This window comes from Thamnophis elegans, chromosome 11, assembly GCF_009769535.1.
Source record: "Thamnophis elegans isolate rThaEle1 chromosome 11, rThaEle1.pri, whole genome shotgun sequence".
Lineage (NCBI taxonomy): Eukaryota > Metazoa > Chordata > Lepidosauria > Squamata > Colubridae > Thamnophis > Thamnophis elegans.
Window position 1 is genome coordinate 56,507,173 of NC_045551.1, and position 15,932 is coordinate 56,523,104.

Here is a 15,932-nt window from a genome sequence, read left to right on the forward strand (position 1 = left end):
ACAGTTAATTGCTTAGTTTTTAACCATCTATTTTTTCATGTCCAGCCTCTTCCTTAACGGAGGGGAAGAAAGAAAAACACGTTTAGAAAAGTTTTCCCAGGAGCACCATAGAGGAAAGTCCTTGAATCTCTTCCATCTGCAGCCCCAATGGCTTCTCTGAGGCTTTGGAAATGTTTACGTTTCTCAGCTCAGCTTTCATAACCTTTGTGAGGAGGGAGCACAGTCCCTCTCATGTTTTGCAAATAAACACAAGTGTGTTTTGCTTTATGGAAAGAGCTGCAAAAGTGTTAAAAGCTGGTCTGTTCGGGTACTTCCCACCCTTGAGTAGGAGGAAACCAGTTTCCCCCTTCCAATTACCAAAGAAGGGGAATTTCTTTTCTATGCCTCAGTGCAGTTTGCTTTAAAAACAAACAAAAGCCCAAATGTTGTGCCTCAAATTCATGTATTCCTCCTCCTTTTTAACTCGATTAGTTTTTTTCTTTTAAAGATGGCTTGCTTTTTCAGTTTTGATTTAAGGCCCATTTATAGAACCTGTTTTAGCTCCTGTACTGAAAAATGAAATCCTAGGGTTGGGACGTAGGTTAACTTCAAGTACATGAAATTGTAGTAGGTGAAATAAAGGTTCCCCTCGCACATATGTGCTAGTTGTTCCCGACTCTAGGGGGCCATGCTCATATTCGTTTCAAAGCCGAAGAGTCAGCGCTGTCCGAAGATGTCTCCTTGGTCATGTGGCTGGAATGACTAAACACTGAAGGCGCACGGGACACTGATACCTTCCCACCAAAGGTGGTTCCTATTTTCCTACTTGCCATTTTACGTGCTTTTGAACTACTAGGTTGGCAGAAGCTGGGACAAGTAAGGGGAGCCCACTCTGTTACAGGGTGCTGGGGATTCGAACCACTGAACTGCCAACCTTTCTGATCGACAAGCTCAGAGTCCTAGCCACTGAGCCACTGCATCCCTTGAAATTGCAGAACTGGGAGAAAAAGGAAGGGTCTCTTTTGGCTGCGAAGAAGGTGAGCAAGCAAGGTTTTCCTTGTGGTTGTCGTGTACCATTAGGGGTGCTCTTGGATTGAAGTGATGCCAGGTCCCCCATGGAACATCTGAGCTGCCCCTGATCCTGGTGACCGAACTCAACCTTGGGTGTATAAATGCTCTTGCTGTCTTTGGATGGGCTGAGCTCAGTGTTCACAAGAAGAGCTGTTTCTAGTGACTCCTGTTGTGTTTTCTTCCCTCCTGGTCCCTCCTGCAGCGATGTGGAGAAAAGGAAGAGGACTTCCTCCGTGTGCAGCAGTGACTCTCTAAATGCTGGTGGTATCACCCTGCCCCCCCGTCGGATCTCCTGGCGGCAGAGGATCTTCCTAAGGGTGGCATCCCCCATGAAGAAGTCTCCTTCAGCCATGCAGCTTGAAGGTCAGTGTCTGCTCAGAGAAAATGATTCAGGCAGTGCAGTTGGGCCGCCCTTTCTCTTTTAAGGATGGGTGCTCTGACCCCCACCTTGTTCGTTCAGAAACGACAGCCAAACAGAACTTCAAAGGAAATATTTTTATCAGTCCCGGCTTTTGCTGGCTGCGAGCCCAAAATAAACACAGATAAATTCTCTGGCAAAAAGTTAAACAGCAAATGCAAAAACAAACTCTTACAGCAAACCACTTCTCCAAGTTGGTTTCTCTGAATCTTGAACACAAACAGGGAACCTAGACTCGAACAGGAACGGAACGAACGTTGACTTCTACAACTAGAGCGTGGCACTATCAGTCTTTTATCCACAGGAGGAGATCCTTAACGAGCCACAGCTGCTCGTTATGCTCTCCTGTGAGCATCCTGAAACCACTCACAGGAGGTTTCTGTGTCAGAGTCTGATAGCAGCTCCAAAGGCTCCTACCGAGCCACAACAGATGGGTATCTGTTGGTGATTCACATCTAGGTTCCAAAGTGTCTGTGGAGATTCTCAGTCATCCAGGTCACGGTTGTCCCAAAGGTGCTTTTTTCTTTCTTTCTTTTTTTTAAATTATTATTTTTTATTAGTAAAAAAAAAATACAACAGCCAATAGATTGCAAAAGACAATACAACATCCACCACTGTTTCTTTACATTTGACTACGTTCGAGACATTTCCATAATTACAAAATCATTATGGACATCAAAAGTTAGGCATCTTCTTCCCTCCCTCCCTTTTTCCCTCCCTCATTTCTTCTCTCCCACTCCCCTTCCCTCCCTCCCTCCTTCTCTCCTTCCCTCCTTCCTTCCCTCCTTTCTTTTCTCCTTTTCTCCTTCCCTTCCCCTCCCTTTCCTCCTTCCTTCCCCCTTCCTTCTCTCATACATTCCCTCCTTCCTTCCCTCCTTCCCTCCTTCCTTTCTTTTCTCTTAGATTCCCTCCTTTCTTCCCTCCTTCCTTCCTTCCTTTCTTCTCTCCTTCTCTCCTTCCTTCCTTCCCTCCTTCCCTCCTTACTTCCCTCCCTGCTTCCCTCCCTCCTTCCTACCCCGCTTTCTTCTCTTTCTTCTCTCCTTCCTTCTTTCCACCTCTCCTTTCCCTTCTCTCCTTACTCTTCCTCCCCTTTAACCTTCCCCCCTTCTTCCGATTCCTCCCCTCTTTCCTACTCCTACATTCCCTCCCATTCTTCCTCTGCCTTTCCCTTTCTCCTATTCCTCTCCTTTCTCCTCTCCTTCCTGTCTTTCCTTCTACCCCTCCCTCCATCCACTCTAACCGTTGTTGCATTTGCATATTCTCCTCTACTGAGGACGACCTGGTTCTCTTTTTCTTTTCTTGTTTAAAAAAGGCAAGATTTACAAAGGTGCTTTTTTCAAGAGGCAACCCAACTTTCTGTTTTTTCTGGGAAGACATTTCGCTTCTCCTCCAAGAAGCTTCTTCAGCTTTGATGGTGGGGAAATGCAAATGACCAGCTGTCTGCAAGGGGTATAAATCCTTCTGCTCCATACCATCCAGTCAGACCTGAAGAAGCTTCTTGGATGAGGATATGTGATAGGTAGGTAGATAGGTATATATATTTATGGATAAAAGGAGTATAATGGATGCTTAACGATGTAGAAAAGTTGCAGAGACAATATTTATGTTTAAAAAAAAAAAAGGAAAAAAACCCTGTTTAATAAAAATATTTTTAAAAAGAAAAGAAAAACAGGCTGCTCCTTTCAGTGTTTCTGCTGCAAGTCTTCATAAACACAATGACTCCACAGCTTCTGCCAACAGCTGCTTTGGAGTCTGTACTGAAAGGACCCCTTAATGTGTCCCCGTGTCTCCCATGAGCTCATACCTCTGAAGGGCCCTTGTCCAGGAGGAAGAGTTTTGTGTGGTTTCCTTTCATTTCCAACTACTTCAAAGCCTGATTGATGATAAATAAAAGATCCTGCTGCTTGGGAGCTCTTTAGGCAGAGAATGATAAAAGCCCTTTTGTATTGTTGAAGGGATCTGTTGGTTCAAGAGTACCCTTCCCGATACAGCATGTAATGAGTGTTGTTTGATGTTAAAAGGTGTCGCCTATATCTGTACTCATTGGGGGTACCAAATGGGAGAGAATCTGAAATAAAAAAATAATGTGTTCTTTCTTGGTTTTATTTTCTGAACAGAATAGAGTTCTATCTATCTATCTATCTATCTATCTATCTATCTATCTATCTATCTATCTATCTATCTATCATCTATCTATCATCTAACCATCCATATCTATCTATCTATCTATCTATCTATCTATCTATCTATCTATCTATCTATCTATCCATCCATCCATCCATCCATCCATCCATCCATATCTATCTATCTATCTATCTATCTATCTATCTATCTATCCATCCATATCTATCTATCTATCTATCTATCTATCTATCTATCTATCTATCTATCTATCTATCTATCCTCTGTCTGTCCATCTATGTCTGTCTGTCTGTCTATCTCTCTCTCTCTCTCTCTCCATCCATCCATCTCTATCCATCCATCCATATCTATCTATCTATCTATCTATCTATCTATCTATCTATCTATCTATCTCTCTCTATCATCTATCCTCTGTCTGTCCATCCATGTCTGTCTGTCTCTCTCTCTCTCACTATGTCTGTCTGTCTATCATCTATCTATCTATCTATCTATCTATCTATCTATCTATCTATCTATCTATCTATCTATCTATCTATCTATCTATCTATCTGTCTGTCATCTCTATCATATATCCTCTGTCTGTCTGTCCGTCCATGTCTGTCTTTCTCTCCCTCTCTCCCCCTTACTATATCTGTCTGTCTGTCCATCCATCCATTAAAGTTTCAGGATTTCTCTTGTTTGTCTTTCAAATACATCAATTTCTGGATATCTGGATATAACAGATATGAGGAACCATGGCCCCCTTTATGTTTTGTGGACTTCAACTGCCAGAATTCCTGAGCTGGAATGGGCCCTAACTCAGGAATTCTGGGAGTTGAAGTCCACAAGTCATAAATGGGCCATTATTGTTCCCCACCCCTGGCATACAGGGTAGTTGAAACTGAGGTTGCATTGTGTTAGGGACTTCGCAGCACAAACCAAATTCCAAAAGTTGTTTGTTCGGGTCTCTGCAGGATTTGCAACCAACCATTTGTAGGTTGATGGGGTGGGATGGGGGAAGTGTAACACACAGGTAATGGGATGGACAGGGCAACATAAAAAACACACAATTAGGGTTGGGCTGCGTTTCCTTAAAGCAGGCCCCAAGTACAGATACTGGATAGCATTTACCGAATTCACCATTAACAAAATTCCCAGATGGCTGTGATGAAAAAGAACTGCTGCCGTTATCTCCGCTTCCACCGTCCTTTGACGAAGTGCCCCTGGTTTCCTTCTTGCAAAATGAGGATGTTGAGGACCAGACTGGAGAGAAGAAGAAGTCGGAGGAGCTGCAGAGCCTGTGGAGAAAAGCGATCCACCAGCAGATCCTCCTCCTTCGGATGGAGAAGGAAAACCAGAAACTGGAAGGTTGGTGCAGGCCTCAGGCTAGCCAGGGGATCCCGAGGGGGATGAAGAACTTCCTGGCGGCATTTGTGGACTTATACTCTGCCTTTCCAGTATCTTTTTTTTTAAATGACTCACTAGTTGATAACCCGGTGTTGCCCAGGTATTTATTTATAGGGGGGGGGGGAATGTCCTGACCAAACTTAATTTCTAATGTTGAATTTTCCCCCTTACCAGAGGGAGCCCCCTTGTGGAGTACTGTGATGCCATTTCCATGGCAACTCTACTGCACTGTACAGTAGAAGCCATTTTACAGCAGGACAGTAGAAGCCATTTTATAGCACAACAGGCTGTATCTTAACAGAACGAACATCCCCCAATGGGTTTTAGGGGTGTCTTACCCCCACAATATTTTTCCAGAGGGTAAATGATCTGTGTATCACATTTGGTTGAAATTGCTTGAGGCGTTCCAGAGTTATGCTGGAACACACACACACACACACACACACACACACACACACATACACACACACACAGCCATTTTTTTATATATATATATAGATTAAATAGTTACAAGAATCACAAACCCATCTTGCTGTTTTAGCATAGCAGTTGTGTATGTCTGGCTGTGAGCTCCCTATAGCAGCTCAGCGCCTCAAAATTATCTTTTGTTTTCTTCTGGCCTCTAAATTGTATTTCAAGAAAATAGTCTTCTTTTATTCATTCTATCTTGATGGTCTGTCCTTCCTTCCTTCCTTCCTCTGAAACCTGCCTATTTGCTTGCTTCTTAGAATTTCTTCCCACAACAATTTCTAAACATGGTTCAGTGGATCAGATGTTTAGTTTAGTTTAGTGGCAAACATGTCAGCCTGGGCAGAAGAGGTCCTCTTTGCTGCTTTGCTGGTCTTTGCCATCAGTGCCAAGAAGAAGGCAGCTTTAGGTGTTCTTCATCCCTTCAGGGAGAGGGAACCCAGTTCCAGCAGCTACGCGATTTGAGGACAAGCCTTAATATTCTCGGCCTGAAGATGTTGAGCGATGAAGGGCAGAACCTCTGCTCAGGTTCCTCACCCTCCTTTTCTTAGAACGAAGTGAGGAGATATCAAGAACATGTTGTTGGCACACACAGGTTGACATTCCTTTGGACATGGTCTCCAGAAACTCCCCATCTGCATTCTGGTCCCATTCCCACCCCCAGCAACGAAACTCTGGATTTAGAGCTGCTTCATCTGTTTATATAATTTAGACTTGGTCATCAAGAGGATGACCACCCTGCCAACAAAAGTGTGTATTGTCCAGGCTATGGTTTTCCCAGTTACAATGCATGGCTGTGAAAGTTGGACCATAAGAAAGGCTGAGTGCCAAAGAATTGAGGCCTTTGAACTATGGTGTTGGAGAAGACTCCTGCAAGTCCCTTGGACTGCAAGGTGATCAAACCAAGTCAGTCCTAGAGGAGATCAACCCTGACTGCTCTTTAGAAGACAAGAATCTGAAGATGAAACTCAAATTGGCCATCTAATGAGAAGAGCCTAATGCTGGGAAAGACTGAGGGCAAAAGAAGAAGGGGAAGGCAGAGAATGAGGTAGCTGAATGGAGTCACCAAAGCAGTTGGCGGGAACTTAAATGGACTCCAGAGGATGGTAGAGGATAGGAAGGCTGGAGGAACGTTGCCCATGGGGTCATGATGGGTCAGACACAACTTCGCAACTTACAACAACCACAACAACATCAAGAGGAAGGAGGAAACTGATGGTCGCCATTGCTGATGGTTTCATACATGAAGATGGAGAAGAAGACATGGAAACAGAACAACCGCAGGGCTCTGAACTCTCTCCAGCCCTTCCAGGGGGACAAATGGGAGTGTGATCATTCCCAGAATGTTCCCAGAAGGCAGAGTCCAAATTGTTTACTCTGGAGAAGTTGTGCTTCAGCACATGTCCAGTCTGACCATGGGAAAATGTCCAAGTCCCACCTTGGATCTTGCACAAGCCTAAGTGTAGTTCCTGCCTCCCCTGCCTGCCCGTCCCAGTTGATCGTAGCATCTCTGGCTCCCCTCTGTCGAAGAGGTCGGCGTTTCCTTTTATTTCTCCTTTAATATCTCGCTTGAACGCCTGGGTGATGCATAAGACCATTTGGGTGATATACCATTTAACGGATGTCGAGGGAGGTCCGGGGGAAATAAAGCAGAGAATATATTCGGAGAATGAAGAGTGTTCTAATCGGCGGGCATTATGAGCTAAAAAGCATGAAGCCATTTATTTTCTCCCTCCTTCCCCTTCCTGGTGATGAATGTGAAAGGGGGAAAATGAGAAAATAACCAAGAGGGGCGCTGGGAATTCTGGCTGAGTGAAATTTTGACTCCTGGGTATTTCGGCTTCTTGTTGATGGCCGACGGGGCTGTTTCCATAGCAACCACCGTGCGGGACAAACCCAAGGGCTGTAGAGGGAAAATAACAAAGTTTCTGCAGCTGGAAGTTGCCTTTCTTCTAATTCCCCCCCTTCACTTCTTCTTTTCTTCTGTAACCTTATCCACCTTAATGACATTGATTAACCAACTTTTAACGCTTCCTGTTCTTCCTAATGCTATCGAGGAGTTTGAAGGAAGCTTTGTTTTGCAGAAGGTAAGTGTGCTGTTCCACTCACTCACACATCAGTGTGGTTTATGGAGTGTTTTATTAGTCTTCCCGCCCCACTGGTTCTCTTTACCTGGCTTTAGAACTGTCCCAACTGAAGCCAATTACAAGCAAACCCAGATGATTTCCCCAGGCAATGTCCAATTAGTCCATAACACAAATACCAAGCTGCTCAAACAGGGACTCCAATAAACCAACATACTTCCCCCTGGCAAAACTTAAAAATACATCCACATTAGCGCAGGGGTTATAGCAGTGATGGCTAACCTTTTTGTCGTTGCGTGCCATCACGTGCATTTTCAATGCACTCATGACACCCCCTGTGCCCTGACCCCTGCACATGTGTATGTGACTCCCCCTTGGTCCCCATGCATGCGCATACAACTCTCCGCCCTCTGTGCATGCATGCAAGACCTTCCCCCTGCATCCCATTTTGGGTCTAGTAGGCCTCCCTGTAGCCTCCTGGGACAAAAAACGGGCCGCAGGGGCACCATACCCCCTCATGCTCCCCCCACCCCCGTGCATGCCCACGTGACCTCCCCCACCCATGCAGGTATGCGTGTCTCCCGCAAGTGCCCCTTCTTGCAAGTACACAGCAGAGACCCGAAAATCAGCTGGCTGACAGGAGGCGCGTGTGCATGCGCGGTGGAGCTGAGTTGGGGTGATGGCTCTTGTGCCCGTGGAGATGGCTCTGCATCTGAGGACAACACTGCTATGGAAAGAGGGTCTTCTCCCGCCTTCTGACTCAGGCAAAGGAACACTGTCCTTTGGGTGTTGCATTGAACACGAGAAGCATGCCATGTTTAGCAAATCCAACAAGGAAAACATTAGTCCAGAAGATGACCTTGAAAAGAAAGATTAGGTTCCAACCTTTTGTTGATGAAAGCTTAAAACATTTCCTGACATTGTAATTGACCCGGGCTTTAGAATTCCTTTGGTTGGGCAGGATATCCACCTTTTCCTGCTTATTAGTATTCTTAGAGGCGTGCTATCGAGGCATTCGTTATTGAGAAGACATTTGAAAGGAACAAGAAAGTTTGTTTCCTACAAAATCAGTTTTTCACTGGTGAAAAAAGTAAGGTTCCACATTTAGGCTAGAAAAAAGAAATGCACAGGTATAGTATAGATGGCATCTTGCTCAATAATAGTAACTGTGAGAGGGATCTTGGAGTCCTAGTGGACAACTATTTAAATATGAGCCAGCAGTGTGCAGTAGCTGCCAAAAAAGCCAACACAGTTCTAGGCTGCATAAACGGAGGGATCGAATCAAGATCACATGAAGTGTTAATACCACTTTTTAATGCCTTGGTAAGGCCACACTTGGAACACTGCATCCAGTTTTGGTTGCCACGATGTAAAAAAAAAGATGTGGAGACTCTAGAAAGAGTGCAGAGAAGAGCAACAAAGATGATTAGGGAACTGGAGGCTAAAACATATGAAGAATGATTGCAGGAACTGGGCATAGCTAGTTTGATGAAAAGAATGACTAGGGGAGACATGATAGCAGTGTTCCAATATCTCAGAGGTTGCCACAAAGAAGAGGGAGTCAAGTATTCTCCAAATCACCTGAGGGCAGGACAAGAAGCAATGGGTGGAAACTGATCAAGGAGAGAAGCAACTTAGAACTAAGGAGAAATTTCCTGACAGTGAGAGCAATTAACCAATGGAACAATTTGTCTCCAGAAGTTGTGAAGGTACTGTAGCTGTTTATCTGAAGATGCTTCATGGGTCTTCTCTTTTGCAGCGAGCAGAGACGAGCTCCAATCCAGGAAAATTAAGCTGGACTATGAGGAAGTTGGAACCTGTCAGAAGGATGCCATTAACATCTGGGACAAGAAACTGTTGAATTGCAGAGCCAAGATCAGATGTGATGTGGAAGACATTCATACCACCCTGAAAGATGGTAAGTTCGGAGCCCGACGGACTTAGTGCCTGGGAAAAAGGCATGGGTCTCAACCAAGCAGAGGTGAGATGCTGCCGGTTCAGACTGGTTCACCTGAACTAGTAGTTCCGATTCAGCGCAGTTCGGAGAACCGGCAAATTGGTACCACTGGCTGACCCCACCTGTTTTTCAGGCCATTTTCAGGCCGTCTTTTTTTCCAGCCAAAATCAGCCTGATAATCAGCCTGAAATTGGCTGAAAAAAAGGCCTGAAAATGCCCTGAAAACCAGCCCAAAAAATACCACAAAACAACTTACTCAGCTTCTCTTCCTCTTGCAGCCAACTTTCCCAGTCTAGCTTGATGCAATCTTTGTGTCTCTATCTCTCTCTGTCTCTTTCTCTCTCTTTCTCTCTTTCTCTGTCTCTCTCTGTCTCTGTCTGTCTGTCTGTCTGTCTGTCTCTTTCTCTCTCTCTCTCTCTCTCTCTCTCACACACGCAGACACACAGACGATCTTTCTTTCCTCCCACCCACCCCCCAGAGCCCCCTGGATTTCCTCCCCAACCACGCCTGTCCCATACAGGTACCACCCACACATGTGATGTAGAGGTGACCATGCCCACTCATTTATATGACCTACCCAGCCACGCCCACCCAGCCACGCCCACCCAGCCGAGAACTGGCTGTTCAAAAATTTGGAACCCACCCCTGCATCCAAGGCTTGGCATCTGCAAGGGAAATGGCAACCCATGCAGGAGAGGAACATTGCACAACATTTTTGCTGTGTCTCAAAATCTCAGCGGGGTTCCTTCCTTTGCATCTACTGCCTGGTGTTTTTAGTTAATTAGGGATTGATTACAGCATTGAGTTTTGATTCAGCCATTGAAGGATGAAAAAGAGAAAGATGTCCTTGAGTGGAAGTCAATTCTTGGTACTTCAGGAGCACCTCCAGGTTGGGTTTGTGTGTTTGTGGGTGGGTGTTTGCCAACAGGGTGTGTTTGTTCCTTCTCCCTGAGATACTTTCCTTGCATTTCTCCAGTGGTGCAACTATATATAACCTGGTGGATTTCCTCTGCTGTCTCCCCACCATCCTAATAAAATCCGCCCCTGCTTAGCTTTCAAGGCCAATCAAAGGCAAAGCTTATTTTCTTAAGTTCAGAAATAGCCTCACTACTGTCAGGTATTTTCAGCTGTTGCTCACACTCAAGGCTGTCCCTGTGTATGTATGTGTGATTGCAGGGGGAAAAAAAAAGAAATTATGCATCTCTCTCTCTACCTTTCCATTCTTCACGGTTTTGTTCAGGTGTCCCCAAAAGCCGCCGGGGAGAAATTTGGCAGTTTCTGGCCGTGCAGCACCGCGTCAGACACCGGCTCCCAAATAAGCAACAGCCTCCTGACATCTCCTACAAAGATCTCTTGAAGCAGCTGACAACGCAGCAGCATGCCATCCTGGTGGACCTGGGTGAGGACGCTACTCGTCTGCCGGATGCTCTGGGCTGGATCCAGGGCATCCCCGTAATAGTGAAGTTGCAGCACTGATTGGTGATGCTGATCATCGTGCAAAGAGATCTCAGGCTGACGTTTGTTTTCAGTTGGAATTCCATTGATGGTTTTTCCCTGGAGCTCTTCTCGTAGGAAGCAAGCAGCCTGAGCTTTTCCTGAGTCCCGATGTTGTGACCTAGCTCCCCAAACATGAAAACCCTCTGACGTGAACTCAAAAGATTGCTTTGTTAGGATTGCCGGCAGCCCTGGCAAAAAGTTTGTCTCAGAGGCTAACAAGTCCATCTGGCCAGAAGATGAATAGTTGCCTGCCACCCCTATTCATCTCTGCCCCCTGCCTTTTATCCCCAGAGCTAGGGTGGGGCTTCGCTAGCAACAACGGCTCTTCCTTCCCAAGGATCGGCCCATGGATTTCCACTGCTCTCCTCTCCTCTATCTTCTGCACATCCACATGTCAGGCACTGGACCCAGCTGTTTCTCCTCTTCCTCATCAGCCACCTCCAGACCTGGGAGCTGTTGACACTCCATCTGAGAGCTGATGGATGGCTCAATCTCCACCTCTGTTTGTCTCTCTGCCAGATCCACTCCCTCTTCTCCCTTGGAGCTCTTGGGTTGCCTTGATGCTAATCCTGACTCCCACGCCTCCTCCTCCTCAAATTCAGGAGGAAGGGCCGGCGGCTGACAGGCCACAACACCCGATTGTCTGGGTTCCAAATAGCATCCAAAAGTAAATCAGAGTCCAAGGGAAAGTATTCTTCAAAGTTCCAATTTATTAAGAGAGCCATGTTGGCACCTCTGGGAAAACCTGAATCTGAAAGCTTCCCCACCCAGTTGAAAGTTCAAGACCCTGCCCCCACATCCACAAGTCCATCACATGGTCCAATCTCCCACTGCCATGCTGGCAGTTCCACCCATCCAGTTCCGGTCAGGTGCAGAGGTGCAAAGACAAAGGATGGTTTTCTAGAAAGGATTTTGTTGTGACTACATAGTATGTGACTCCTTACATCCCCCCCCATTTTCCCACAATAGAAAATGCATAGCAGAATAATAGAAAGTGTGGTAAGCCAAAGACCCCCAAAGAAAAGATGGTTGCAGGCCTGACACTGATTTCACTTCTGACCTCACCCCTTCTTGTTTCGTTCCCAGGAAGGACTTTCCCCACCCATCCCTACTTTTCGGCTCAACTGGGCGCAGGACAGCTCTCGCTCTTCAACCTGCTGAAAGCCTACTCCTTGCTGGACAAGGAGGTGGGCTATTGTCAAGGCATCAGTTTCGTGGCCGGCGTGCTGCTCCTCCACATGAGTGAAGAGCAAGCCTTCGAAATGCTGAAATTCCTCATGTATGATCTCGGGTTCCGGAAACAGTACAGGCCCGACATGATGTCACTGCAGGTAAGGCAAAAAACCAGAACCGGAATCAGAAGAGAATGGCAGAGTTGGAAGGGACTTTGGAGGTCTTCTAGTCCAACCCCATGCTTAGGCAGGAAACCCTAAAGCATTTCAAGACAATTGGCTATCCAATCTCTTCTTAAAAGCCTTCAGTGATGAAGCCCCCACAATTTCTGGAGGCAAGTTGTTCCACTGATTAATTGTTCTTTAAAAGAGTTTTATTGTTTTTCAATTACAAAAATAAGCCTTCCATCTTTCCTTATGCAGTGTGTTGTCTGGGTACCAACATCTCTTTGCAACATCGTTCCTCTTTTGCCACATCTTTCACGTTCATATTAACAATTTTCCCTAAGTTTAGTATTATAATATATAAGCATTTAAACATTATAAAACTCTCCATTTTTCTTCTATCTTCTAGTAATAATATATCAACATTAAACATCATTGTTCTTATCATACACATACTAACTGTTTTATATTTTATCTAAGTGTATTATCTAGTTATTTTTTAGTTTTCTTCATTTCCAAACTCCTTTTTTGTTTCTCCAACCATTGGTAAAATACTTCCTAAATCATATAATATTCAGTTTGTTCTTTCTCTTTCATTTCTAATGTTAGTATATTCATTTCTGTACATTTTAATATTTTCTTTATCACCTCTCATCAATAGGATCTCTACACTTTTCCAATGTTGTGCAAATACAATTCTAGCTGCAGTTATACATGAATGATTAAATATTCATTCTCTTTATTATTAATTTCAGGTAGAATTCCCAGCAGAAATGTTTCTGGCTTCAGCTCACACAGATTAATTGTTCTAGCTGTCAGGAAATTTCTCCCTAATTCTAGGTTGCCTCTCTCCTTGATTAGTTTCCACCTATTGCTTCTTGTTCTACCCTCAGGTGCTTTGGAGAATAGCTTGACTCCCTCTTCTTTGTGGCAGCCCCCGAGATATCGGAACACTGACTGGAAAGAACATGGTTTGCCATATGCTTGGCCATATATGGAGCTACGAATCTCCTAACCTCCCCTTTTTCCATATGTCCATGTAGATCCAGATGTACCGCTGTCAAGCTGCTTCATGATTATCACCGGGATCTTGACCACCATCTGGAAGAAAACGATATCAGCCCCGAGCCTTTAATGCTGCACCCTGGTTTCTCACTTTATTTGCCTCGCAATTTCCCCTGGGATTCGTAGCCAGAATCTTTGGTAAGGATCCATTTTGGCCTTGCAGTCCTAAGAAGCACATTCATTGCAGATGTCAACAGGAAAAAGCTAGAACAGAACAGGTCTTGTGTGCCTTTTCTTTTCTTACTTCCTTTGGAGTTGCGACTCGTCTGCTCAATAGCCCAGGCGGAGGCCGTGCTATTAACTGTTCTCTGCTGATCGTTTTGTAAAATACTCTGCGATGTTGTGTTAAGATGCATTTCATTCCTGAGATGAATGGCAGCTGCCCTCTCTTGCATGGATAGAATTTCTAATTGTAAAAACCCTTTGCTGACCAGTGAAACTGCGTGTCCCATTGGTCATAAGTCGAGGCCTGCCTGTAATCTATTGTTTGCTCTTTCTCGCCCAGATATCATTTTCCTTCAAGGTACAGAAGTCATATTTAAGGTAGCACTATGCCTGCTTAGCACCCAGGAGGAGAGCATCATGTCGTGTGAGACATTTGAAGGCATTGTTGAGTTTCTTAAGAACACTCTGCCAGACATGTCACAGCCCCAGATGGAGAAGATAATGGCCCAGGTAACACAGGCTTATTCCTGCCCGCCTTCTCTTTCTCCTTTCCTAGGAGCAGAAATCCTGTTAAAGCATCACTTGATTGACAGTACTGAGTTCTGGGGGTAACCTATGTCTCACTGTCCTTCTTTTTAAAAAAAATAACTTTCTAATAGTTTTAACAGATATAAATTATTTCTTATTTTTCTTTTCTCTTTTAGTTAATTCTGTAGTGTTTTACTATGTCTGTTAAAACCCCTCTTTATTTATTTACTTCTTGTGAATTAATTGCATTCACCCACCGAAAAATACAGGCAACAGTCCTTCAGGGAGTTAACTGCAGGTACAGACCTTATCAGTTCCTTGCAATAATTGCAAGGCTGTGAGCTCCCAGCCCAAAGGCTGCAATTAAGTTCTGACAAGCAGGAAACACAATGAGCAAAATCTTCAGAAATATGAACTGTTGTCTTCTATGACAACCACTCCCCTCTCCTTCTATTTATTCCTCAGCCAGGGAGAGGGCCATTCAGCATCCACGTGTGCTTTGCTTCCCGAGTCGACTCCTTGTCCTCAGTTGCTCAGCTCTCCTACTGCTCTGCGCATATGTGCATCTGGAACAGGCCCCAGCTGTTCTTCCTCCTCACTCATCTCAGCCTTCAAGGCAGCTGCTTCTTCGGTGGCTGGGAAAATGTCGGACGGGCATAGCTCTATCTTTGCGTCCGACACAGAACCCTCATCAGAGCCTTCCGCAGGCTCCAGAACTGGCCCAAGTTCCTCCCCAACCTCCTCATCGCCTGAGTCTTCCACCAGCTCCGCTGGCGGGCCACAACAGGGAGCTTCCACCTTCCCTCTTTGCTTTGGCATGTGTTAGTCTTCTTTCACACTCTGAGGTCCAAAGAGTTCAGTTATTTGTCTTCTCTTCAAGTATAATACTTTATTGTCATTGTACGTATATACACAGTATACCCATACAACAAAATTCACATAACACCCATAGACCAGGCCAAGCACACATGACAATCCCCACACTACCCCACACACCAAAAATTCCCCGCCCCTAAACCACCCAAGCATCCACACAACAGACCAAGTAATGCTGTCCAACAGCTCACTGAGGGTGGCCTTTTAGTTCATTGTTGAGTGCATTATAGTTCTGGGATAAAAGCTATTCAGAAGACGTGTGGTCTTAGTTTTAATCGTCTGTATCTTCTGCAAGAAGGCAACAGTTCAAAAGATTGTAAGCAGGATGGGAAGAGTCTCTGAGAATGTTGTGCAACTTCCTCAAACAGCGAGATGCGAAGATATCATCCAGGGCTGGTAGCTGGAGCCCGGTGGTATTCTGGGCAGTTTTAATGATTCTCTGTAGAGCTTTTTTTGTCTGCTGCAGAGGCTGCTCCTATGCCATGCAAGAATGCCGTATGTCAAGACACTCTCAATGGTGCTGTGATAGTAGGACAGAAGTAAGTACTGAGATAGATTTTTCTTCCTGAGCATTCTCAGGAAGTACAGCCTCTTCTGTGCCTTCCCCGCAAGCATGTTAGCATTCATAGACCACGAGAGGTCCTCTGAGATATAATGTCCAGAAATTTAAAAGAATTTAATTTAAATTTAAAAGTAGCCAGTGGATTGTAAGGAAACATTTTTCCCTCTCTTTCATTAACCCATGGTAGGTATTTGAGATGGACATTTCCAAACAGCTTCATGCCTATGAGGTGGAGTACCATGTCTGCAGGACGATTGCAAGAGAACCTGAGCCCTTGTGAGGAGATTGAAGCTTCAGAGAAACTTGAAAGGGCCAACAGTCAGCTGAAGAGGCAGAATATGGACCTCTTAGAGAAACTTCAGGTAAAGCTCAACAAAGAAACAAGATCAATCTGAAT

At 45.0% G+C, this 15,932-nt stretch overlaps 1 protein-coding gene across 1 annotated transcript in view; it reads left to right on the plus strand.

The window, feature by feature from the left end:
* The window catches only part of TBC1D4 (TBC1 domain family member 4), a 108,247-nt gene that overhangs the window by 89,282 nt on the left and 3,033 nt on the right, over positions 1 to 15,932 (plus strand). The window contains 11 exon segments of the mRNA XM_032226406.1: positions 1,253 to 1,413; positions 4,748 to 4,957; positions 9,308 to 9,466; positions 10,746 to 10,904; positions 12,089 to 12,333; positions 13,383 to 13,399; positions 13,401 to 13,464; positions 13,467 to 13,542; positions 13,910 to 14,079; positions 15,723 to 15,779; positions 15,781 to 15,897. Coding sequence (XP_032082297.1) covers positions 1,253 to 1,413; positions 4,748 to 4,957; positions 9,308 to 9,466; positions 10,746 to 10,904; positions 12,089 to 12,333; positions 13,383 to 13,399; positions 13,401 to 13,464; positions 13,467 to 13,542; positions 13,910 to 14,079; positions 15,723 to 15,779; positions 15,781 to 15,897 — 1,435 coding nt within the window.